Source organism: Helobdella robusta (genome assembly GCF_000326865.2).
Source record: "Helobdella robusta unplaced genomic scaffold HELROscaffold_1, whole genome shotgun sequence".
NCBI classification, from domain to species: domain Eukaryota; kingdom Metazoa; phylum Annelida; class Clitellata; order Rhynchobdellida; family Glossiphoniidae; genus Helobdella; species Helobdella robusta.
In genome coordinates, this window is record NW_008703570.1 from 711,967 (window position 1) to 737,942 (window position 25,976).

General features: G+C 31.8%; 4 protein-coding genes across 4 annotated transcripts; 3 read left to right on the forward strand and 1 right to left on the reverse strand.

The window, feature by feature from the left end:
- Positions 1–3,603: 3,603 nt before the first annotated feature.
- HELRODRAFT_158367 (hypothetical protein) lies at positions 3,604–7,613 on the forward strand (the record flags this gene model as incomplete). The annotated part of the gene is made up of 4 exons (XM_009010456.1): positions 3,604–4,147; positions 4,785–5,045; positions 7,207–7,365; positions 7,525–7,613. The coding sequence occupies 4 exons, from the start codon at positions 3,604–3,606 to the stop codon at positions 7,611–7,613; spliced, it is 1,053 nt and encodes a 350-aa protein (XP_009008704.1).
- Positions 7,614–8,684: 1,071 nt separating this feature from the next.
- HELRODRAFT_62031 (hypothetical protein) lies at positions 8,685–10,030 on the forward strand (the record flags this gene model as incomplete). Its single annotated transcript, XM_009010457.1, has 3 exons — positions 8,685–8,775; positions 9,491–9,543; positions 9,929–10,030. Coding segments are annotated over 3 exons (246 nt in total), but the record flags the coding sequence as incomplete, so codon positions are not given.
- A 226-nt stretch (positions 10,031–10,256) lies between these two features.
- HELRODRAFT_187773 (hypothetical protein) lies at positions 10,257–15,706 on the forward strand. The gene is made up of 4 exons (XM_009010458.1): positions 10,257–10,292; positions 10,502–11,678; positions 14,473–14,549; positions 15,164–15,706. Exons 2-4 carry the CDS (start codon positions 10,520–10,522, stop codon positions 15,374–15,376), a joined length of 1,449 nt encoding a protein of 482 aa, XP_009008706.1. The 5' UTR covers positions 10,257–10,292; positions 10,502–10,519; the 3' UTR covers positions 15,377–15,706.
- Positions 15,707–15,764: 58 nt separating this feature from the next.
- On the reverse strand, positions 15,765–23,431 carry HELRODRAFT_63300 (hypothetical protein; the record flags this gene model as incomplete). Its single annotated transcript, XM_009010459.1, has 12 exons — positions 15,765–15,922; positions 16,479–16,582; positions 16,732–16,962; positions 18,386–18,467; positions 18,583–18,763; positions 18,867–19,095; positions 19,238–19,453; positions 19,703–19,832; positions 19,903–20,095; positions 20,453–20,597; positions 22,993–23,194; positions 23,290–23,431. Coding segments are annotated over 12 exons (2,013 nt in total), but the record flags the coding sequence as incomplete, so codon positions are not given.
- Positions 23,432–25,976: the final 2,545 nt, after the last annotated feature.

Genomic DNA, 25,976 nt, shown 5'->3' on the forward strand with positions numbered 1-25,976 from the left:
AGGTTATAAGTGGTAAATGTATGCGCTGCTAAGGGGTAATTAGCGTATTATGTGTATGTTCCACTTAGCTATCGGAATCCATCATTGATACACCGCTTCTTGGCCAGGAGGACATACAGTAAGATTGGCGTTTGGTGAATTACTTTTGTCAAATTGAACCAAACTTTTAAATATTTAGAAAAGATTATTGGGCAGAAACAAAATGCTATCTTGCTTTTTTATTTTTCAATGTTCCATCCTTTAAAAATTTCAACTAAATATGTGCTTAAAATAGACCTAGCTAGTTGCCATTGCATAAAATCGGACCTACGATAAAAAAAAGGTTTCAAATGTTACAAACAAATTTAACAATTTACTTATTAGTTTTTAAACCCGAGAAATCATTTCATTCTGAAAACAAATCAGCCGCAAATACATCAGAAGATAAAAATATATAAAATCGAATATAAAATAAAATCTGAATTTTTAAAAACAGAAGTCGATGAAGTTCATTATGCGAGCTCTCGTCAAAATAAATAATTGATGTAAACATTTTGAACTTTATTTTTAATATACGAGCTATATGATGCTTGCAAGGATGTCAAATAAAATAAATGGACGTTTGGGTGTGTCTGGTGTAGATTTTTTTTCTTCAGATGTATTTGATTATATCGTATGGAATTTTAAGTTTCATAATTTTTAAATAATTTTTTAACTAGACGTAGACTGTATCAATCTTTATTCATTGAACGACATGTTTTTGGAACATTTTAAATAAATTGGCCGACCAACGTTTGGCGAATGCCATCTCTGGAGTCTAAAAACAAAAATTTCTAAAATTGACAGGAAGGCTTAGAAAATAATAAGATACTTGATCAGGTGTGATACCAAAAAATTATATTTTGCAGGTTAAAAAATGTTAAAGATATATTTTTTTAAAAATAGATTCAATTATGCTATAACTTATTATTTATTAAGAAGCAATAAAAATTTATTTCTTGAAAAAGTCAAAATGTCTGGAGTATAATAGTCAGAAAAAGAGAGAGAGAGAGAGAGAGAGAGAGAGAGAGAGAAATAAAAAGAGAGAGAGAATGTGTGAGTGTGTGTGTTTGTGTGTGTATTTTGCACTCTTAAAAGATTTTTACTTTTTGAAAAAGCGCCTAATACAGGTACATTCCCTAATAGTAACGATAATGTTAATAATAATGTATAATTATGTATTTTTAATTGACATCACTTTCTACTGCACGATTGATGAAATTTTCATGTGCCCGCTATGAACCACATCTCGTTATATTAGAACCTGCCTGGATGTTGAATCGTGCATAATTTCAAAGGCGCAATGGTTTTTGTAGGCCTCATTTGAATTACTACTACTACTACAACTATTATTATTGTTTTTGTTATTATTATTATTATTAAATTGATAACAGTCATACATCTACGTCATTTGTTCGGGCGAAACATTCATAGAACTTAATGCGTAATATACGGTGCAAGACGTTATGGCGTACGTTAGGAAACAGGGAAATTTGTGTAGCCTACAAAATAAAATAAATATTCTGCAACAATGTGTTAAATGTATATATATATATATATATATATATATATATATATATATATATATATATATCTGTGTGTGTGTGTGTGTATGTGAGTGAGTAAATGAATGAATGAATGAGTGAATGAATGAGTGAATGAATGATTGAATGGATGGATGAGTATGTAGACGTGTATTTGATGTGTGTATGTGTAAATATATAAAACATGGTTTTCATATTTTACTATTTTTAATTTTATTGATCATTTTTATAGCATGAATAAATTTGATGTGCACGTGCAAAAACATGCTCGCACACATACACACACACACACACACACACACACACAATCAGGGCATATAAAACAAATAGATAAATGTATAATACAATGTATAATATAATGTTTAATATAATGTATATACAGTACATTCTACTGTATTGTTGGCATTAATCAATTTAAAGTTAGCTCATTAAGCATGCATATATATATATATATATATATTTTATTATATATATATATTTTATTATATATATATATATATGTGTGTGTGTGTGTGTGTGTATAAAAGTATTTGTTTGTGTGTGTGCGTGTGTGTGAGAGAGAGAGAGAAAGAGAGAGAGAAAGAGAAAAACTATATAGTGGTGAATTCATTCTCGATATATCGCCACTTGACTAATTGCGTTAGTGAGTGATTACTTTTGTGATTGTCATGTTTAGCGTTGCTACTGGTTGGTTGCTGGTGTGTCCGTTTTTGAATTGAAAATAAATCTGAACATGCGGCCTATATGACGTTTATACTTTATCGCTCAGTCACAAGGTCGCTCAAGTTGTAGTGTTGTTATGCATGGAGTTGTATTGAATGTATGCGGTTGATGTTTGCTTGGGTTGGCTTGTTTGTGTTGCCGGTTAACGTTCATTTAAGAAATTCTTTATTTTGTTGAAACTCTACAATGAATAACATAGTCTATAACAAATTAATCTATGTAAACAACTTTTTGACATGCTGTGGCGAGTTTTCAGTTTTAACGATTTCACTAATAAATGTATGAATAAATACGTTGTTAGATGCTTGCATGTGATGAATGTGACCTATGTGTTTCCTTGCTGGAAGGCATGCGGTGCTTCCTTACGGTGCCTATGGGTCTTTCAAACCGTATCTATATTTTGTGTTAAGTCTACAAAAGTTGATATAGGTTGAGGGATTGTTTGATCGTGGCGTTGTTTGTTTGATCTGAAATACCTGAAGAACGTAGAGGGAGGTGGGTGCGTGTGGGCTGGCAGGTCGGGAATTGATTCTGAGTGCATGTCATGGAACGCTGATGTTCAATGTGTTTTTGTTCTTTTTTACACTAAAATTTTTGAAGTGTTTTCAGGTCTGCGCCATTAATATGTTTTGTCAAATTTTAGCTTTTGTTTTTATTTTTAATTTATTATATTGATGATTTTTTTGTATTTCTTCTTTCACTTCAGATAGTTATTCGTGTGTTTATTTATTAATTTGTTTGCTTGTTTTTTTATGTTTCATTTTTATTCTTTTCAAATATCATTTTTGGTTTTACGTTAGTAACACTTTGAAGAGACACTAAAAATATATCTTCACGGCTTGAGTGTAACCAGATTTTCAAATGTATTTTGCAAATTAAGTTTTAGTCAATGAACATTTAGTCAAAAAAAGGCCAAGCAGAATTAAAAGATAAGATAGCCGTGTCTGCTGCAAAGTGACGTGTAACCTGCTCCTCACTGGACCACAGTGCTTTGTCTTAATCTTAATTATGAAACGACTTTTGAAAACCCAAACAAAATATTATCTCCACTCAATTCTTATATATATATATATATATATATATGTATATATGTATATATATATATATATTCATATACATATATATATATATATATATATATATATATATATATATATATATATATGAAGTTTATTATCTATAAACATTTTGATCAGTGTCGAAAATCAAATTATGCAAGTATGTTGGCAGCAGAAGTGTGTGTGTGTGTGTTTGTGTGTATGCGAGCTTGTTATATTGTTATATATCTTGTTTCCTGTAAAGATTCGCCAATTATTAAATGTTGCAGGACGAGGTGGTGGCTGAGGAGAACAAAGTGGTCTTGATGCTGAGCGAGTTGGTTGAATTGATCTTAATTGATCAGCCGTGCGAGCACCACCATCATCATCATCACCAGCATCATTATCATCATCATCAACAATCGCCTTCTAACGCTATCAACACAACGAGTTGGGATAATGATACAAAAGCAAACAACAAAAGCACAAACGAAAAAATACACGTGCACGTCAACACGTGCAACAACATCAAAGAAAGCAACTCGGCTTTGAACGCTAATAATAATTATAATACAAATAATGAGTTTGATGGGCAACCTGTGAAATCAGAAGCAAATTTCAACATCACCTGTGATCCACGCGCGAGCCATCCTCAACCTTCAGTTGGCGATCATATGTTGGATTGCAGGAATGAAAATTTACTTAGTGTCAATATGGATAATGCCAAAAATAATGTGAATGGACTTGCTTCTAACAACTGCAAATCATCTTCAGATTTTAATTTGAATACAAACGCTGCACCGAAAGAGGCTACAGACGCATCAGGTCGGTGCTTCTATTTCATTCTTTATATAAATAATAATCGCAACTGGAAAAATGTTATTAAAAGTTCAAAATAACCTCATCATTAACGTTCTATTTCTTCATTTTTGAATTTTGTGTTTTAAAAAATATATTCATTGAAATGAATTTTCATCAAATGAATCAAACTTAGTCCAATAGCAATCGGAATGTCTATCGGAAGCAAGAATATGGTGAAACGCAAAAAATATAAATTTACTGCTTTATACATTGCAGTCGAAAAAATTCATTGAATGGAATGTTGATTTATTACAAGCGTGTTATTTTGTTCTGTGCATATTGACTATCTTTTATTATTATTTTTTTTGTTTAGAAAATTTAAGTTTTTTTTTAACATTCAAATGTTTATCTCCAACTTCTTCAAACGTAATTCAACTGTAAAATAATGAATGAGTGACTGACTGGCTGACTGACTGACTGACTGACTGACTGACTGACTGGCTGGCTGACTGACTGACTGACTGACTGGCTGACTGACTGGCTGACTGACTGGCTGGCTGACTGGCTGACTGACTGACTGACAGAATGAATGAATGGATGCATGAATAAATGAGTGAATGAATGAATGAAGTAAAAAAAGAAATATTTGATGAACATGCAGATATCCATGGACCTTTGCATTACCATCATCTGAAGAAGCCCATCATCATTAGCTACCCTCAGTACTGTCGGTACCAGTGTGCCAGGAAGAGGCTAACGATGATCAGCAGGCAGGACGACCTCCAGATGCTCGCCTATCTAGTCGGAAAGAGTTTCGTTCAATCCCTGCCGAGTGTTGTCTCTGATGTTGACGTCTTCTTCTGCATGGACACCGCCGCTAATCCAGACTTCAAATCGTTTAAAAGCGAACTTAACCATCTAGGTAAAATATTTTTTTATAGTTTGAAACATTAAAGGAAATTAATTTTTAATTTGATTGTTTTTTCATTGATATATAATTTTCAAGTTTTTTATTTGCTTTTTTTATTTGTTTTTCGTGATGTTTAGTCTTTCAAATTTTTTCATCGTTTTAAATGATCATTTTAGTACATGATGAAAAATCAAATAATTGGAATATTTTAACAATTTCGACAATTTCAACTGCTATTTTATAAAAAAAAATAATTTCAAAATGATTGTTTTTTATCCATTTAATTGATTGTTGTTGTTGTTGATATTTTTTGAATTTTGTTGCAGTGTATGTGACAAACCTTAATCAACTCCATGTTAATGCTCTCATTACTATTTTTCATGTCAACAGTTACAACAACTGTTGCAAGGAACACTTATTTTATTTTGACCACTAACTTACTTAACTTCTACTGCAACTTTACTACTGACTTTGTTGTCATCGTTTCAACTTGTAAAAACTTATTGGCTTGAAGTTAGCGGGCAGTTAGGCTTATTGCCAGTTATTGGCAGCTTTACATGGATTTTTTTGTATTCTTTCTAATGCAATTCTGTCAAACACAGAGCTGCTTACATGTTATTCTATACTTATAACTAAACTTTCGTGCCAAAAAAGCTGTACACTATCCACACCACACCACATGCCATCGCGTAATAGCAGCGCGAGACATGGCATTTCTACCGACTGAGCTAACTCGGTGTCCATAATATATAGATTAAAATGCTTTACATGGGTTTATAAGCAAGGCAGAATTTTGTTTTTAAATAATATTCATCTCAGGCTTACCGAAACTCAAAAATATAAGAATTATAAAAATTAGTGACTTGAATGAAAGAATAAATGCAGATGGAGCTAGGCAATATGCATATAATATAGTTGTATGATTATGATAGCAGCTGCAACACCATGGTGCATCCGAAGGTGAGGATCTGCTGTATTATCCAAACTATTCTTTTGTTTATTATGCACTTCAAAACCAGTAACAAATTTACATTTTTTATGAGCAATTTGTAAGCTATATAATTGTGTTAGTAACAATGAGAAAGCCAGATATATAAAACTTGTACGAAAGTTTCTAACAATTTATTGAGCTGTTTGTTTGTCCTATGTCATTTTGTATGGATATTATTAATGATGAGATAAATGAATGAGAATATATGAAGTATATTTGTTTAAAAAATAATACGAAATAAAGAACATTAATCAACTTTTGTAGTTTCGACAAATGCAGAGGTTGGTTTCAACAAGTTAGTTATGAATATAAAGATGAAGAGATCAATGTGATAAGAACAGAAAGCGACGCAAGAATGTGAATGCAAAACGAAAACAAACAAACTACCAAAATTTAACTAAAAAATTTTTATAATACGTTAAAATGACTGAGGAAAGAAAAAAATCAAAATAAGCAAATAAATATGAATAAAGGATGACAGGCTAGCCTGGTTTTAACACGGCGTCAAAACGAAGAAAGATAAAATTACCAGAAAGTTTGCGAAATATCAAAATGCAGATTAATGAGCGCAAAATGATGAAGGAATTTTAAGCCTGCCTCAGCCTGAGAGTCGGAATATCTAAATCGAGCTGACAATTCTGGAATGCCAGAAAAGTTCAATGAAAAAACAAATCTGCAGATGTTTGACTGAGTTGGGAAAAGTCATAACATTTAAAAAAATTTGATAGACCTGGAAACAAAGATAATACTGAAAGATGAGGCAAATGTTGACAAGTCGGTTCATTTAATTTGAACATTAACCGCTTAACTTGGAACATTTTTGTCGAAGCCATTTTGAGTTGAGTTTTTTTTTTGTATTTGCGCTCGCTAAGCTAACATTTAACGTTGATAAACGAAATGATTTCGTTTTTTAAAGTAGGCTTAACACAACATAACATTTAATAATGAGCGTAGAATAAAATCCATGTGCTCATATCTAATATGTGATAATAATTTAAATGTCCAAAAAACAACAATAATATGAAAAAGTATTAAAAAAATAACAAAAATAAATAAATAAATAAAAAGAAATACAATAATAATAATAACAACAACAATAAAAGTAAACTACAGCACCATATCGATAACAAAATAATCGAATATAAAAAGTAATATGTATCTGTCTATCAATCCAACGTATAGTCCTCATCGCCTGTGCCAATGAGCACCAATTTACCCATCACACCATCCTTCACTTCATTCCGGCCATCACCAATCCAACTTCACGACATCGTCCACTGCAGACAAGCCTCGTAGCCACACCATCCTTGTCGACCCTGAAAACTATTAGAAATAAATGTAGTTAGTTCCAAATTAGTTAATTTAACACCTACCGGTGTTGGGAATCTATGCCAAAATCTTAGAATTATAGACGGTCATTCTCTTACCTAATTATTAACATAAAGTCTCAAGTGCAGAAAACAAACAAATAAAACAGAACAAACACACCCGCCCAATTAGCAACAACCTCACAATTGACTGGTGCGTATCATGTCGGAAGCGACACTACCAACTCTCAGCACCTCAGCCACACAGTGCACCTAACATAGAATGTGTATCATATATATCGTTATCATTACTTATATAACTAAACCAATGAATATATCAGCACAAAGCGTATAAGCACATACACATTGCTATACACACATCTGCACATCACCCACAAATACACACGAATACATTCCAGAGGATTACTTGAAACGACCGCAAACTTTAGTTTTCATAGACTTTACTATATATATATTCTACTCTGATAACTAATGATATTATTAAATTTGTCATTTTATGTATAAAAAGGCTTAAAGTTTTGTTCGACAAATTTTCATATTACATTTTCAAAACAATTATTAACGAAGTACGATGAATGACTAACAATAACAACAAGAACAACAACAACAGAAATAATAATAATAATAATAATAATAACCTAACAGCTCCAAGGTTGAAGGGCAGGAAACGAAAAAAGAAGAATTATAGCAAATATTTTGAATCGGATGACTCGAATGAATCAGAAATATGCCTGGACCAGATCGTCCTCCGCAAAACGTCCAACAGATTCAGCAACGTCTCTTTTGATTTTGCTGCTCTTACGGTGTGCATTCAATTCGTTACTTTCATACTTTCATACAATTTTCATTTCTTCATTATCATCGTTTAACTTTATGTGTTGTTTTGATGGTTTTATTTTTGTTGTTGACAAATCTTAATTTTTAAAAAAATTAAATATCGATATAATTCAGTTAACGAAATGTTCATAAAACATATTTATTACAACTAAAATAAATAAAAATGGTTATTGATACATTGATATATTTATAATAAATTTTCATATGATTAACTTTACGTATTCTGGATAGTACTAATCGAATTCAGTTGTTTGTAACAACTATTTTCTTTCGCCTCACTAAATGTTTTTCTGAAACTGCCACTTCAAACGTTGAAACTTGCAACAATCCACCCCAACGCAGTCTCCGTCACCCAGTAAAAGGAAAAAACTCCAATCGGAAGGACGCATCCACAAATGTAAACCGGACACTGCGAAGAATAGCACTAGCACAACTTGTGATAAAGATGCTATCGCAAGCAAAAACAACTGTGCAGTCAGCAATAATTTAGTCAACGATAAAACTGTCTTTCTCGAGAAACTCTACCAGTTCATGAACGACAACCAATCGCCTATCTCTAAAAATCCAATACTCGGATTCAAAGAAGGTTCTCATACATTATGCTTCAGTTAACTTTACCACATCATCTGCTATGATAAAAAATTTCACGTCTTACGTTTATTTTCAATTGCAACGTAATGTAGGAGAAATTTTTAATTTTCATTTATTTTTTAATCTAACTTTAATTAAAATTTACTGAAATTTATCTAAATAATTTTGAATAACTTTTTTTATCTAAATATTTTTATATCATAATATTTTTAACGTTTTATAAACACTTACATCTGTCTGCTTGCTTTTAATGAAGCGTACATATCAGAGATACACCAAATGTCGAATAGCTGAATACTAAAAAACCCACAACTTGGAAATAATTTCAATTTAATAGATGAAAAACATGCTTACGAAAAAATAATATGCGATTTATGTCTATCCAACAATTTTTATCGGGATAATATTCAATATCTTGTTTAAATTCAGACGTTTTAACAGCTATGATGGCCAAGATACATTTCCTGCTAATAATATTTAACAATTATTTTTCTGGAATCTAAAAAGTGTGGGCTTAGGCCAAAGCTGAATGTCATATTTAGGCCAAATATTCAGCAGGCAACATTCGTTGCGTCTTTGGTACATATGACATTTAATTGCTGAATTGTTAAACACGCGCACACTCACACGCACATACACTCACACAATTATGTCATAATTTATGTTAGACTAATTTGTTTTTCAATCTTGTTTTTATTCATATTTTCTAGTGGACTTGCACCAGTTTTATGTGAGCACTCACAAAAGAGGAGGCTACGATCAGGTGACGTTTGCTTTATTATTTGTTTATTATTATTTTTTGTTTGTTTGTTAGCTCGTTCGTTCGTTCACTCGATGGATCGTTCGTTAGTTCGTTCGTTTCATCGTTCATTCGTTTATTTGTTTGTTTTGTTTACTTAATTTATCTGTTCATTTATCATTTTTGATACGAAATAAATATTGCACATACTGTGGTTGGCATTATTATCAGTAACACGTTTGATGGTTTGAATGGGGAATATAAAATTAATTAATATATTTTGACTGTTTCACTTATTTTCACTGATAATAATGATGATAACAATGACAATATTAATACCAATAAAAGCAATTTAATCATTAATAAAAAGTTCGACTCTCCTGATTACTCATTGCTGTTCAACCGACAGGTCACCAAAAAGAAGCTGTGGAAGGAGATATACATGGAGCTGGGAGGCAGTGCATGCAACACCAGTGCCGCCACTGGGACGAGGAAGAATTATGAAAAGTGAGGCAACTGTTGCTGTCAAATTCAACTTGCTTGTTCACATGTTCAGAAAGTTGTCTGACAAATATAAAAAATTGTTAACGTGCTTTTATATTTTAAATGCAAACAGGTACCTTCAGCCATTTGAAAACTTCATGAACAACTCAACAAACGCTTCAAACAAAAAGTGTACCAAAAAAACAGTGAAGGGCAAGTTTCAGTTCAACGCGGCTTTCGTCTCAGCGACACATGGAAGTGAGGAAGACAAGTTTTCCGCTAGTGGAGAAGTAATCTTTTACTCTATTTAATTCTTATTTCACCATTTTATCAGCTGCTGATACATTTGTTATGAATATGTTATTTTTGAAGTAAAAGTTTTTGCCACTTGAAAAATAAACCGGCTTACTTCAAAATTGTTGGAACAAAATAATTTGAGTTACTCTTTTTAAACTAGATTGAATTAATGATTTACAATTTAACGATTGATAACACACAGTCTCCGACGAAAACATTGATGAAGTTGAACTTCAACAAAGAGCCATTCATTGTCATCAGACCTGTCTGCAACAACATGTTGACCAGCTCGGCAACCTCTCTCCCCGTTGTATCGGTCATCAAAGACAAGACATTTATTCATTCCAAATTTAAAAAATCAACCGAGGCTGTTAATGCAACCAAAGTGAATAATCTTAGTCCAAAGAAAATTAATAACCAGTCCGATGTAAATATAATTGAATCTAGTCAGTTAGGTGAAGGTTTAAAAAACAAAATTGAAGTCAAGGAGGATTTAATTAACGTTGTTGAAAAAGACAGCCTTGGATTATCTATGGATCATTCAATATCAGGTGTGACTAAACTTTCAAATAAAATGTCTACAGAGAATACAAACTCAAACTTGGAAAACACTGAGATGTTGCAAGATGATGTTATAGTGGTTAAAGAAGTGATTAACTGTGCCACATCGCACCGGATAAAGCTAAACGGGAATAGTAATACCACTGCCAACACAGCAAGTATTTTTCCCACTGATTCGTTCGTTGGCAATCCTCTTCCAACATCAAGTTTAGCGTCTTGTTATACAGGTGAAAGTGCATTTGTTCTGTCAAAAAGTGAATTTTCAGATTTGGTCGCGACGCCATTAACGCCATCGTTGCCAACTATGATGCCATTGTCATTCTCTGTGTCTTTGTATAATTCGTTACCGACGAGCACAACAACATTAACATCATCAACAACGACGACGCCCATGTTTCCGTCACTTCTTAACTCAACTTCCGTTCTACTGAATCAGCAAAAGTCGACACTTCTTGAAACTTCGCAAATAGCATCTGAAAAGGGTTACACTGAATTAGTAAAGTCTGAAAATTCAAAGGCGCCAAAATATTCGCGTTTATTTCCTCAAAATGAAGAAATGATTTTGAAAAAGATTTCCGCTAGTAAAACAACAAATTCAACGCAGCTTAATGCTAACGCCAATGAGCTGTCATCTACGTGGTCCAACCAGTTTATAAAATGTACTTCCATCAGTAACGATGACGATTCGCCAACTGACTTGTCAATGAAAACGATGAAAAAGTTAGAGGAAGAGAGTTTGTTGAAAATGATGCTACATTTGGAGCAATCTGAACCTTTGGATCTTTCTAAAAAAGTTCCGAAAGAAGAATATAATTGTGGTTAGTGCCTAATTTTTTTTTCGAGATAATTTGTTTGATATTTTTTTTAATCCTTGATTAAATCCAAGTTGTTTTTTCAAATTTATTTCCGGCTGAATAACTAGTTGTTACTCAGAAACTGCTACATATTTGAGAAAATTAAATTAAAGGAATGAGCAATTGATATTTTTTATACGAATGAAATAGCGTAAATAAAGATTGTCCAGCTCTTATTTAATTTGTTGAACAAACATACAATCAAACAAACAAACATTCACTAGTTGCAAATCAACGTCAGACAACAAATACTACTATTTTCAACGAAGCTTTCTTTAAAGTTTCAATTGTTTTTATAATTTCTAATTTATTCGATTGACAAATAATCAAATAATTAGGCTTATAATAATAATTTGAGCTTTCTTCTTTCATTTAAAAAAGCAGCAAGAGGGATAGAAACTTTGAATCTGATGTTTCAATTTAAGTGGTGGTAACGGCCCTCCATTTTATTCAAAAAAAGCGTTAGTAACCTTGACAGATTGATAAGTTATTTAGTTGTTTTGTGCTTCAATTATACTTCGATCCAGAGCTAAGTAGACAAAATGTTGCAAGCACATCAAGGAATTCAACAAACAAGTGACAGTTATCCAGTTTTGTCAAATGGCGAGACGGGGTAGTGGACACAAAAATGATTTTTAATTATTATGAATTTGATGGTTCGAACAATTATTAGTCTGTACGCAACCTTTTTCGTGCTTCATTTGAACTAGCGAGTGCATTAATTATTAAGGATAAAATATTAGTTTCGGTTTCAAGTTGCAGGTTTAAAAAGTGCAAATGTATTGGTAGTACCAGCAATATTTTAAAAACGATTATTGGTATTGTTATGGGCAACAGATTCTTAAAGCGGTAACAGTATTAGTATTGGCGATACAATGTTTGAGTATTGTTGACTAGGAACCAATTGAGTGACATCATTCTATTTTCTACTGATTAGATTAGGAGTTAATTAATTTCAAGTAGTAAATTTGCTAATAAAAATTTATTTTCGCGTGAAACTAAATTACAAATTTCTTCGTAATAATCCAGTCACGCATATTAAACAGTTTTGTGGGTTGGACTTAGTGAGATGCGTCATTGAAATGACGTGTTATATGAAATCTATCCAGTTGTCTTCCAATTTCCGCAGAGTATTCTATATGGCCTTGCTTGACAACCAAATTTGTTTTGTATTAATGAAACACAGTATTTAGTTATATAATTATATTTATAACATTATATTAATATAAAACATACATAATAGTTTTATTTAACTATTTAACTTTATTGTTTTTATTCGTGCATTTATCAGGTTTTCTGAAACATCGTAAGTAACGTTTTAAAATGTAAACTAGGTTTTATATCTGGAAGTGTTGGAAGCTCGTGCTCTTTATTGTTCGCTTCATATCATGCCATGTCATGTTATGATAAGTTTTTGTTATTCTCACGGATAACTGATTATTTGCAGTCATCAGTTATTCCGTATAACTTTCATAAAACTGGTATCGTGGACGCCATTAATAATGCTGTCGTTTCTTCTTACGTAATATATTTAATTGAACAGCACTTAAGCGATTGTTGAAATCAATTTTTGAAATGCTATCAAAGTTATATATAACCTAAAACGATTCAACGTTGAACATATTTATTAACATTCGACATATATTTCACACTGAATCACGTTCTTCTTGAATTAATCGTTTTAATTTTTTAAATATTAATTAATTTAATAATGAAGAAAATTTTGGAATTTTTCGTTTATTAATTTTTTTAAATTTCTTATAAATGTGATTGTATTTTTCTGTGTTTTATCCAGGGCATCGAACCGTAATTTTTTTCGTTTGGGTTTACGGTTTCGGTTCAATCAGCAAAACGAATTTCCATTCGGTTCCGGTTTTCGTTCCTGAAATATCGTTTTTTTTTTTTGGTTTTCGGTTTCGCTCAATTTTTTCAAGCATAGTTCCTTAAACGCATGTAACGGAAATCCAACTATTATCACGATGCCAATTTGAATTAAATGTTAGATTGCGAATAATAAGAAATCAAAAACAAAAATGATTTTGAAATGTTGTCAGTATAAAAAGAAACGTTATTTTTTTTCAACAAATTCAAACAATCATTACAAAGTTATTTTGAAACCACTAATATAAATATAAGATTGTTTCAAAAAAGATGAAAATTTCCTATGATTCCACTTCTGTTGTCTCTGAGGATAAATTTTAATCCAGAAACAGATGCTCCAGGCACACTCGTGTAGCTGCTACTCCAAAATTTTGAAGATGATCGCACTTGATCTCTACTTTCTCCGATTATATCGGATATATCTTCATGTGGCAATTCTTTCTTAAATTATCGGCGAACTCAGTTGGAAAAACAAACGAAATGAGAGATAACAAATTTTCAAAGATAATAAAAATTAACATAAAATTTCAAAAGACAAAATATTGTCTAAATATTTTTTTTCTGAATTAGACAAAAATATTTTCTTATAAATTTTTAGCATCGAACCGTTATTTCGTTATGGTTTTCGGTTTCGGTTAAACTAGCAAACAATATTTAAGTTCGGTTACGGTTTTTGTTTCGAGCAAAATTTTGGTTTTTAACGGTTTTCGGTTACAGTTCAGTTCCGGTTCGATGCCCTGGTTTTATCGGTGTGCTCTCTCAAAAATTACCGAATATAAACGAACTAACGATGAATGATTAATTAATTAATTACCTATTTAATTAATTAATTACTTAATTAATTAGGTAATTAATGAATAAATGTTACCTAACTTAGGTTTCGCGAATGTCTCCAAAGACTGCCAACAACAACAGCCGCTAGATCTCACGAAGACACCCAGACAACCCGACAAGGTACATTTTCACGTGCATCGTTTTTATCTTTAATTTTAATATTATTAATACTCTTGTGGTTATTATTATTATTATCGCTGCTGCTGTTGTTATTATTTTGCCTATTGTTATTATTTTCAATGTTGCCATTTAGTTTTTTTATCATCATGCGTACAGAAATGGAGACTTTAGCCCTAAAACCAAATTTTGGCTCTCTCTTTCTCTCTCTCTTCTACCTTCTCTCTCTCTCTCCCTTTTACCTTCTCTCTCTCTTTCTCTCTCTCTCTCTCTCTATCATAGGCATTGTTAAATTAAATAGAATGAAAGCGTTTTCAGCCATCGTTTAGTTTTTTTTAATTTTGGTGCAGAAGTTGAAAACAATTTTTGGGCGTCGGAGTTTTCTATTGGAAGGTTTTTCTACTGCATGACCTGGCGGATGAACAAATCAAATTAGGCTTGCTGAAGCGTGGTCGTAATTTATAAGTGGCTCTTCCTATTTACCGATGGTCAGATAAACTGGCTTTTGCACCATTAAGTTTATTTACTTTTTAATTATTTTGTAAACAAAAATTGTTGCGCCCTTTGAAAAATATTTATATTTTTTTTATTAATTTGTTTATTTATTCACGGAATAGGACTTTAAGCCAAATGTGACTCTGCCGATGAATCTGACGCATCTGTTGCCTCTTGCGTTTGCCATGCCTTTCAGTTCCAGTCTGCAAGTCAGTCCTCGTCAGATATTGTCACCAATCCAGCAGAACATCAACATGATTTACAATCCAGGATCTATCAACTTCCCGATCCTGTCATTCAACCCAACATCGAGTTGTGCATCAGTCAAACCTTAGTTTTGTGTTTTTTCTAAAGACGGATGATTATGTTTTTATTGTTAGAAATTTTTCAGAACTTTTCAAATTTGCTTGTGTGAAATGTGTCGGTGTTGAGCATTTTGTCAACTGTAACAATCGAGTATTCAATAAATGAAACTTCTCTTGGTTAAATAGGACGATTCACTCCACTTTATGTTTTGTTAGGAATTCGTTTCTTTTTGTTAACGTAGAATAAAAGATATCATGATTTTGAAATAAAAATGTTTCGCAATTGACGTTTATCAAAATCATTTCATTAGAAAAACTTTTTAAAATTGTGTAAATAATAAAATAAGTTTCCGAAAACAAGTTTTCTTGTGCTATATTGATTAATTAACTACTGGTTCTATTGAAGAGAAAATGCAAATTAACTGTAGACGCCGCACGAGTTGATGTTGCTGCCTTCGAGGGCATCTTCCACCAGATGAATGCCCAGGTCCCCGCCTAACGTGACATTCTGCAAACATCCAACCAGCCCTGATTTGTATCTCTTAAGCGTTCTTTGTACTATGTCTTCCATCCCGCCTGCATTCAATTCATTTAATTAGAACGATTGGTTGGTTGATTGGTTGGTTGGTTGGCTGGTTGATTGGTTGGTTGAATAGTTTGTTTGTTGGTTGGTTGGTTGATTAGTTGGATGGTTGGTTGGTTGACTGGTTGATTGATTGGATGGTTCGTTGAAGTTTTAATTTTAACTTAAACATTTGGGAAAAACACAAAAATGCTGTTTTAAGTGTTGTTGAAATCTCTGAAGGAGAGTCAATGGAACGTGAAAATGATTTCAAATTGAAAATATGTTAACCAAACTAATAAGAAAGTTGGGCAATAAATAAAACTATACACGTGTATATACACAGCATTATTATTATTATTACCTATCTATTATTTAATCATTTTATGATTTATTTTGAGTTTATATCGGGAGAGAAAATTAGATGAAAAAATTGCTTTTAAAGTTTTAACATAATGTAGCAAGATTATGAGTACCTATCTGCTCCAAAAATTCAATTCATAATGACACCATTCATAATTGCAAGCAACCTGTAAAATGTCAATTAAATGATTTCTAACAACGAGAGACCTAAAAAAATGGACCCTGGAGATGTGAGCTGCTTCATTTCGCCAGGTGAGAATCCTTTCGTGATGTTCTGACCATCTACTTGAAGGAATCCCGTCCTTTCGAAACTTTTGATGGAGGAATTTTTTCAAACAAAAAAGTGAGTAACATGATTAAGTAATAATAAAGTAGTAACATTGCATCGCTGATAATTTAAGCATCGTTACTGGTGCGCTACATTTTTTACAACTCTGAATCATCAAAAGTAAACTTTTACCGATGAATGCTGATGAAGTGCCACTTGTTGTCGTCCAGGCGTGTGAAGTTGTGCACGATGTGAGCATCGCCAGTTCCGAGGTCGAACCTCATCTCGAGGAAGCCGGCGTGCAGGCCGACTGCTAAGTAGTCGCCGTTCGGCCCACTTTCCTCCTCGCTCACCCAGAATATCAGACCGCTCTCCTCACTTGCCTTCATCTTGAACTGCAACATGAACTCACGACCGCTCGCTCTGCATTTGTTTTTTAAGCAACACATTGTTTAATTGCTGCAATAATGCGCTATATAATGAATTTCAATTAATTATTATTTTGATCCTATAATTTTATGTTTCCATCACTAATTAATTGTTATGACCAAATATCTTTGTGACACTGCTGTATATAAATAAGCCCAAGTTGCGAAGAGAAGTTGGAGTTGTTGGATTGTAGAGTTGCGCTAGGAATTATTGGCAATCGTGCTACGTCGAGCGTATTTCTTCGAATGATTGAAACGTTAAAACAAGTCTGTATTTGGAGAAGTTGTGCTATTTATCGGAAATCAGTGAGCCTACGAAAGATTGAATAACATGACGATCATTGTAGGCCTTTCAAAATATCAAATCAAATCAAATTTTATTCAATCAATCCAAATTAATAATAATTAGGTAATGATTAGGAGACCAAAGCTAAAAGAAAACAAAATTCTTGTGTCGCAGGCCACCGATCACAAATTGTTCATTCTAACACGATTTTTGAGTAAATTTATAATTCATGACAAAATTAACATAATGCACAATATGTTTATAACACTTTAAAACATTTTTAGGAAAATCTGCAACCATTTAAAAAAAAGTCGAATATTGAAATTTTAATTATAATTAGTATCAAATTCATATATGTTGCAGTAGAAAAAAATGAAAAAATCTTCTTTAGTCGCTTCAATTTATAAACTCTTATTTGCAATAAAAGATTAGTTTACGTTTACAACATTTCTAATAATATCAGCTAAAATTTTGAAGAACTTAAAACAATTCTCTCGACTTGTTGATAGAACGTTTCAATTAATTAGAATCAAATGGCCATGGTCCATCTGTTTAGCAGTGGATGGTCAACTATCAGTTTGCTGCTGCTTTGCTACATTTGCAAACATTTCATATCATTATGTAGTTTGTCGTTGATGTTGAGGAAAGTTCAAGTGATTTCCTATCAGAGCCTTGTAACTTCTAACTTAGCCTTTTTGCGATTGTTAATTGAATGAATGATCGTTTTTTTGATTAGGCCAATTGGAAATCGTTTTTATAACTAATTTGTACCAACCAATTTTTGATTGTAGATATTATTATTAATATTATTATCATCGGAATTTTCGTGGAGCATTTTATAATATTATTCAAGAGCGCAGTTCAGATCAGGAAAGTCACTTTGAAAACGGTGAGACTTTCATATCTTTACAGAATCCTTCAACGGCAAGGGGTGGTTGGCTTGCAAAGATTGCACAGTTGGACTAAATAAAGCACCCAGTCCATTGTTTGAAATCAAAAATAGTGATAATTGAGAGAAAATATTACTCGCATAAGGAATTAGTTAATTTACTTTGGCACGAAGTTAGACCATAAACAATTTAATTCCTAAAAGTTATAATTTACATTTCTTGATAAAACAGAAGCAAAATACCTCTGGACAATGGTTGGATGAACGTAGAGCAAGTAACTGTTCCCTGAGAAGGATGCTGCAGATATGGATGACGCATCTAGTTCTGTATGATAACAAGGATTTTAGTTTGAATTTAAATCGACGGCACAATTTCTAAATAGACGTTTATTCATTTCAATCTAATCCTTAAATATCAACAGAAACGTAAAACGTGTTACTTGTTTCGCAAACGTTGCCTGCATAGCCCAGATCACAACTGCAAGTGAAGTCGCTGAGCTGCGGTGTGCACTTTCCATACTCTCCGCACGGAATATCTGAGCAAGCGTGGTTGCAATTTATCAGGTTCATTCCTGTAATAGCTTCTAACAAAAGTTTCATTGGCTTTTCATTTATCAAAACCTGTACAAAATAAAAATTATTATTCCTTAGTTAAAAAACTGAACTAAAAGTAATTAAGTTTAAAGTTATCATTTTGGTAAACAAGCTAACTACTATCTCTTACTTTTTGAATACAGCCATAGAAAGCTTCATTGATATTAGCTGCGGGCACAACTTCATCAAAATTTCTGTGACCTCCAACAAACAAATCTAAAGTGAGTGTCAGTTGCGTGAATGCTCCACTCGCCATCCCTTCGACCAGCTGTTGGTCGTCAACCTTCAAATAACCTTTCCGTCCAGTTCGCGAGGCGATCACAATGTGCCACACATCCAACTCAATTCTGTATTTGCTCCTTAACAAAATGCATTCATTTGAATTTTTAAATGTTCTAATTTTTTGTGATTAATAAAAACTCGAATTTCTTAAAAAGATTAAAATTTATTGAATATTCTCGATTTCATAAAATTTAATTTGAATGTGGTTTATTTGCCAACCTCAAAATGGCTGGGCCAGTTCCAAGATCGAAACGATATTCAACGAAGCCGTCCACAATGCTCAGTGATATGAAGTCTCCAGTCTTATCTTTCGCATAACCATTATAAAGTATTAAGCCGTAGTTCTTCTTCGGTTTCAGGTGAACCTCGATCTCCGTGAAGGAAAGGACGTTCCGCCGCAGGCCGGTGAACTGCAGAAAGGAGGAGCCAATGAACCTCGGCACCAAAAGTTTCATCTCTGTACATTAAAAATTGCTTGTTATTAAAAAAATTAGTCTTAAAATAATTTTAGTTTTAAGTTAATTTAAATATTTTTTTGTAAATTCAAAATTTCGAATAAATTTTAAACTTTAAAAATATAAATAAGTTTTTATTTATTGACTTTAATAAATCAATTTATCAAGATATTTTATTTGAAAAAACTATTAAATTCAAATTAACGCCACAATAATTAAGGCAAACTACTCGCTTGTCTGACACTGGTCGCCACTTGTTCCCAGCGGACAGTCGCATCTTGGAAACTCGGCGTTCTCAGCCACGCACTGCCCTCCGTTGAAGCATGTCAGTTTGTTGCATATTCCAGTTATGCAGTTTTCTAAAGTGTAGTGTGGATGGAGTAAAATGTGTAATTGCAAATGAAAGCACACGTTGCATAAGCAACTGACCGACATCAACACCTCCCAAAGCGTCTCCAACAAATTCTCCTTTCCTCATGTCGTACAGCTTCTTATTGATCTGCAACAGCCGAATACAGCCGTCGAATCCCTTTCCGATCCCGATCCTATCGGAAACCTCGCTGAGGTTCAGGTAGCCACCCAGGTACAAATTGTTTTGAAAGTTTATTCGACTGAAATTACCCTTAAAAATACGATGTTTTTCTTTTCATTTAAAAAGATCGTCACAAACAAAATCATTTCAAGTGATATGCAATAATGAAGTATTTTGAACAGTATTGAGGTGATGAAATCGTTGATCTCTCAACCGTACACCTACCGAGTGGAAAATTAATGACATCATACGTGTAATTATATTGCTGAATCATAAATTAATTTATTCAACAAATAATAAATTAATATGGTCATTTATTTTTAATTATTTATCAGTCACAATATTTTCTGAATAATTTTGCTATTTGTATGTGATTTTTGTGAAGAACGTTTTCTGATATAGATAACTTTTAACGCGTATCGTACAGCTGATTAAAAATTGAAAGACCTTTGATTTTCCTCTGGCAATAGTTTCATTGTTCAACTGGATCATTCCAAATTGTTCGTTCTTGTTGATGACCAGCATGTTCCACATGTTCAACTTCACCACGTTCGAACTTTTAATAATCGCCATGCCAGATCCACAATCATATCTTGCAATGAATTTATTATTCATCATACTAAATATGTTTCCATTTTTATTATATAAATTTACGTTAATACATTTAAACTTTTTCATTTTTATATAAAGTCAGTATTAAATTTGCTTATGTGATTTATAGCCATGTTTCATTTCACCTCTTATCAACAATTTTCTTATTTAGTAGTTGTCCGTCATCAATTTTGAATGCAAATTTTTGATTGGAATAATGAAGAATAGTTGAAACGAAATTTTTTTCAGATTTTCACTACAGCCTACGCAAAGTGAATAGTTCCGAACGTTGCTTATGACAAAAAAGCATGTTAGAAATATTTGTTTCTTGAGACGGAACCAAGTAGCCAAGAAGATTAGAGCAGAATGGAGAATTAAGAGTCAAGGCCAAATTGAACAAAATTTCTATATAACTTTATAAAAATTTTAGACTTGAAATTCTTTTAGATCTCCGCAAAAAAAAGATGATGGTAAATTTTATAGATGAGCACCGGGTTTCAATAGCCAAATTTACAAAAAATTGTGCAACAAGCGAAAAAGGTTCCTAAATTTTTAATCAATTCAAGGCCTCCGACAAAAATTTCTGGTAAAGCCACTGTAAGTTTTAAATATTTTAGGTGATGTTGAAGCCAAATATAAATATATATGAGTCGTTGTGATTGTAGTAGCAACGATTCTGAAGATTTCCTAGTATTAATAAAGAATAAACATTACACGATCATACTAAAGGTGTACTGTTGGTTTTCTAATGCACCGAAGACTGCGCAAAGCAAATAATGAAAACAACGAGAAGTCGAGAAATAAAGAAATGGCAACAGTTAAAATGTCTCACTCTTTATTTAAAAGATTAGATCTATTTAGAATTTTAGATAAATTATAGAGGCACGTCATTAATTTATACTGTAGGTTATGTTACATATAAAGAAACTGAATTCAATCGAATGAATAGCCGAATAAGTAGCGTTGCCAAAAACTTTTTCGAAAAGAGCTTAGATTTTTAAAAATCTTAACAACTGGCTGTTTCAACTATTTCTTGATAATTGACTCAATTTTACTATCGCAGAAGAGGGAGGCTGCAGAAACACTTTAAAATTTAAATTTATTTTAGACCCAAATTTACTTGAATCTAACAATAAAAAAGTATCCATTCGAGGAAGGGGAGTTTGCAGAAATGTAAATATCTGTTGTTACAAAAATGTCTGGCGATTCCGCTAATTCGACCACCCTTTTGTTTAAATGAATTGGATTTGATAAAACATTAAAAACTTAGAACAATCCTCAGTTTAAATATCGTTCATGCAATTAAAAACAAGATAAAAAATTACGTGAATATCACGGCCTTTATTTGAATGAACTGTGATTGGAATAATTTTTCCATTCTTAACGACATTTTTGTATGATCATATGTTGGTAGAGAAACTTTACAGTTTACTAACATCTCACAATAATGAACAGAAAAACCTAGAAGCGGATTTATGAATTTGCGCTCTAGGTTTGAAAAATTTTGCCGTTTAATTAACTTTTTTCTTAATGTTAACAAGCAATATTTAATAAATCTAATAGCAAAACAAAGTTATTTTGATTTATTTATTTTAAATGCTAAATTATATAACAAATGTTTTAAACTTTTTTCACGTTGTAGTAGTGCTCTGGGAAAAATAATATCAAGAATAAAGTAGTCGAAACGACCGAATATTAATTTTTTGATCTTGCATAAACATGATATTAATTCAGGATAATTTATGCTATTTTTTTTAACTTCAAAATTTGCCGCCCTCTAAAATTAGCCGCCCTAGGCTCCAGTCTTTTTAGCCTATTAGTTAATACGGCTTTGAAAAGCCCGCTAAGTTAAACTTTGTAAGAAATGTTTGTTTATTTCTTTTCTTTGTTTCAACAGATGTTATGGTGAATTTTGTGAACTCAAAATCGTAAAAATTAGGCCCAGAAATTTAAATTACAAATTTTTTTTCCCTAAGAAAACATCTGCTAGTCTAAAAACATTTATTAATTTATAAAGATATGCTTGCAATTGGGGCAGTGAGACAAAAAGGTTTCAAAAAACTGAAAGTAAAAGTAAGATTTCAATACGTGGATATTCGAATAAGAATATGGACATAATGACTTGATCCGAAAACCACATGAAAAAATTAATTTCTTTTGCAAAATCATTGAAAATTTTTATTGTATTTTTCAAACTTTTGAAATAACTAACTATTCATCTTTCATTTTACGACAGCAGTGTTGAGTAAAAATTTTTATTAGTAACTTGTTTAATTTGAAATGATGAACACGCTAAGAAATTTGTTACATAAGTTTACGTATTGATATTTCATTCAATGGAAAATAAGTAAAATGTTGTTATATTAAATCATAATTTCAATTTAATAATAACATACCTGAATTCAATTTTGGAAGACACCAATGAAATTGAAAAAAAGTCAAATTTGGCATCTGGTTGATCAGCGGTAAAAAGTAACAAACCAGTTTCACTCTCCGGTTTAAACTCCATTTTTACGTTAAAACTTAATTCCGCTTTCTTCAAAGCTGGAAAAGCAATATGGCCAATTCCTTGAAATTTAGGATACTTGATCGAGGAAACTGTCAAAAATTATAATCAAAAAATTATATTGCTCATATTAAGGAATAACTATTAACAATTTCAGACAGCAGATTTGCAAGTAAATGTGATTCACCTTGTTCACAACTCGTTCCAGTTGTACCGAGAGGACATTTGCACCTGAAATCACCGGCCTCATCAAGTTCCTGGCATTCTCCTCCCGACAAACAGACCAAGTTACGATGACATTTCATTGGAAGAAAAGATCTTTGAATGGCTTCTGTTGAAATTTTGACACCACCTTCACCATCAGGCCAGTGAATGTTGTTATTGCGATATCCGTTGTTATATTGGTTTTCGTTAATACGAGAGCGCCTGTGGTGATGTCGAAGGTGTTCGTAGGAGGTCAATCCTCCATTTTCTGCTTCATCTGCGTTGTTTACTTACAAATTTATAATCTAAGTTTGGCATAACAAACAATTCAACAAATGGTAGTAATGAAATAAATATCTCACAATTCAAACTATTATGAATATTTTAACTAATTTTTTAAAGAAAGATTTTAATATAAATGCCATCGTTTTGCTGTAAAGTTTTACTAAAATTTCAATAGAGATTATTACAAAAGTAATTGTATCAGGTCTAAACTAATTTATTACGTGACAGCCATAAGAGTTCACAAGAAATCAACAATTACTATTAAATAATAACTTTTTAAACAAAAAAACATGCACATTTAATTTTAACAACAAAGCATTCATTCAGTGGCGGGTTTAAGGGGGAGAGTCAGCCCCCATTTTGTAGTTATTTTTTGAAAATTTATCCAAGATATATCGTTTAATTACTTTTTATACCATAAACAGTTATTATACATGAAAAGGCTATTTCGAAAAAGAAAATTGACACAAAATTTTGGCAATAAAAGAAAAAAGTCACCCAGTAATTTAGACCACACCAAAAATGTACAGTGTACTTTTGTCAAAGTTGTCTAGATCCACCTTCTCATCCAAGTATAAAACAAAATATTCAATGTTAAACAAAATAATTAACGTTGATTATTTGGACAAACCAACACATTTTTAATTGATTATTTTTTTTAGAAATTTTATTAATTTACTTAGACGAGCATCTCTTATGTTTCAACATTCATTTCAGTGTTCGCAGCTAAACAACCATGCTTTGTTGTTCTTTGAGCTCCTTTTATTGAGAGAACTGTTATTTTCTTTTTTACATGTAAAACGTCTTCTTCACTCAACTAAGTGCCAAATTTAGACAACAAAATATGAAATGTACAAAATTTTGACAAATTTAAAATTTAACCGATAACAATTTGTTGCAATGTTTATATTGTTACGAAAAAACGCAGCATGACAAAGTTAGTTTTGCTAAAGTAATAACATTTACAGTTTATAATCATATTCATCAATCTTTTTTTACTTTTTAAATACGGAAGCAAAGTTATATTCTTTTTCTTTTCTACTTTCATAAAAATTCTTGGAGCCTCTGAAACTGTACACAAACGAACTTCAATGAGCATTAACATCAGCTTGTAATGCCAGCACCTCACCGCCCGTGCACGGCGAAGATAAGATTAGAGCTTCGCTTAAACACCATCCGTGCACGTTTAATTAAAATTACAATTTCAACATGATTTTTTAGTCTTAGAACCAGTAAAATGAAAGATTTATAGCAAAGTATTGTAAATGTATTTCTTTTAAGAAAATTAGCTCAGAATAATTTACAGTAAACGACAATTGAATTGAACAATCTTTATTGAAGCTGTTTAAAAAATGCATTCAACATAACCATATAGCCTAAAATTAACATAAAATTAATATAAAATATGGAAGAGCAGGAGTGATCCGATACCCCACCTACATCTTGATAGAAACGTGTGAAGAACTAAGTTTATCAAATTTTAACTGGATGCAGTGCATATTTTATCTTATTATAGAGAGTATATTATAAAAAATGTTTGAAAGTAATGATCAGGAATGAAAAAACACTGATAAATAACGCATGCATACTTCTAAAAGTGATCCAAGTGTTTTAACAAAAAAATAAAAACTTTTTGTGAAACTGTTAGGGCGAAGTGTAAATTTGAGAAGTTTCATAAATTTTAAGTTTTGAAACGCAATAATTTATATAACATAACTAAATGATGTTTAAATGTTTTATGTTCAACTTTATCACAATTGCAGTTACCTGGTATGCCTTCCTTTAATATGTTTAATTGTGGATGGTTCGAATGATGAGATGTCAGTATAGAAAAGTTATGATGTAGCAAATCAAATCACAATTAATTTGAACATTTTAAGCTCACATTTAAATTTTCAAGCCCGCCGATTTATTGAAAATTCATTTGCTAAAATTACAGATATCTTAGATTATGGAAACTTTAGAAAAAGGCACAACGTCATGAATGTAATATTTAATTAAGTGACATCGCCAGAAGCTGCAATTGGTTTTTAATGCTTCAGAACAAAAAACAATCCGAACGCATCATCACCCAACACGAGAACATTCCTTGAATATGTTACATTTGAAAGCCGATCACGTGCTGAATGACATCTCACATCTGCCTAGTCTCAAATAATTTCTTGACACCGATTGTTTCGTAATTTGAATAACGTTTGTTTATAATATATTTTTCAACACGCATACGCACATATACACACATTTATATATACAGTATTGTATTAATTCTACCAAATTGTTGGCATTAATCAATTGAAAGTTAATTCCAATAAATTGAACACTTTCCAAAAAGTTTTAGTAAAGAAAATTGAAAAGACAAACATTAAATTGATTAATGCTAACAAT

Coding starts and splice junctions, on each gene's coding strand:
- HELRODRAFT_187773 (XM_009010458.1), top strand. CDS start 10,520: ATGAAGTTGAACTTCAACAAAGAGCCATTCATTGTCATCAGACCTGTC. Junction 11,679..14,472: donor GAAAGAAGAATATAATTGTG/GTTAGTGCCTAA, acceptor TACCTAACTTAG/GTTTCGCGAATGTCTCCAAA. Junction 14,550..15,163: donor CACCCAGACAACCCGACAAG/GTACATTTTCAC, acceptor TTCACGGAATAG/GACTTTAAGCCAAATGTGAC.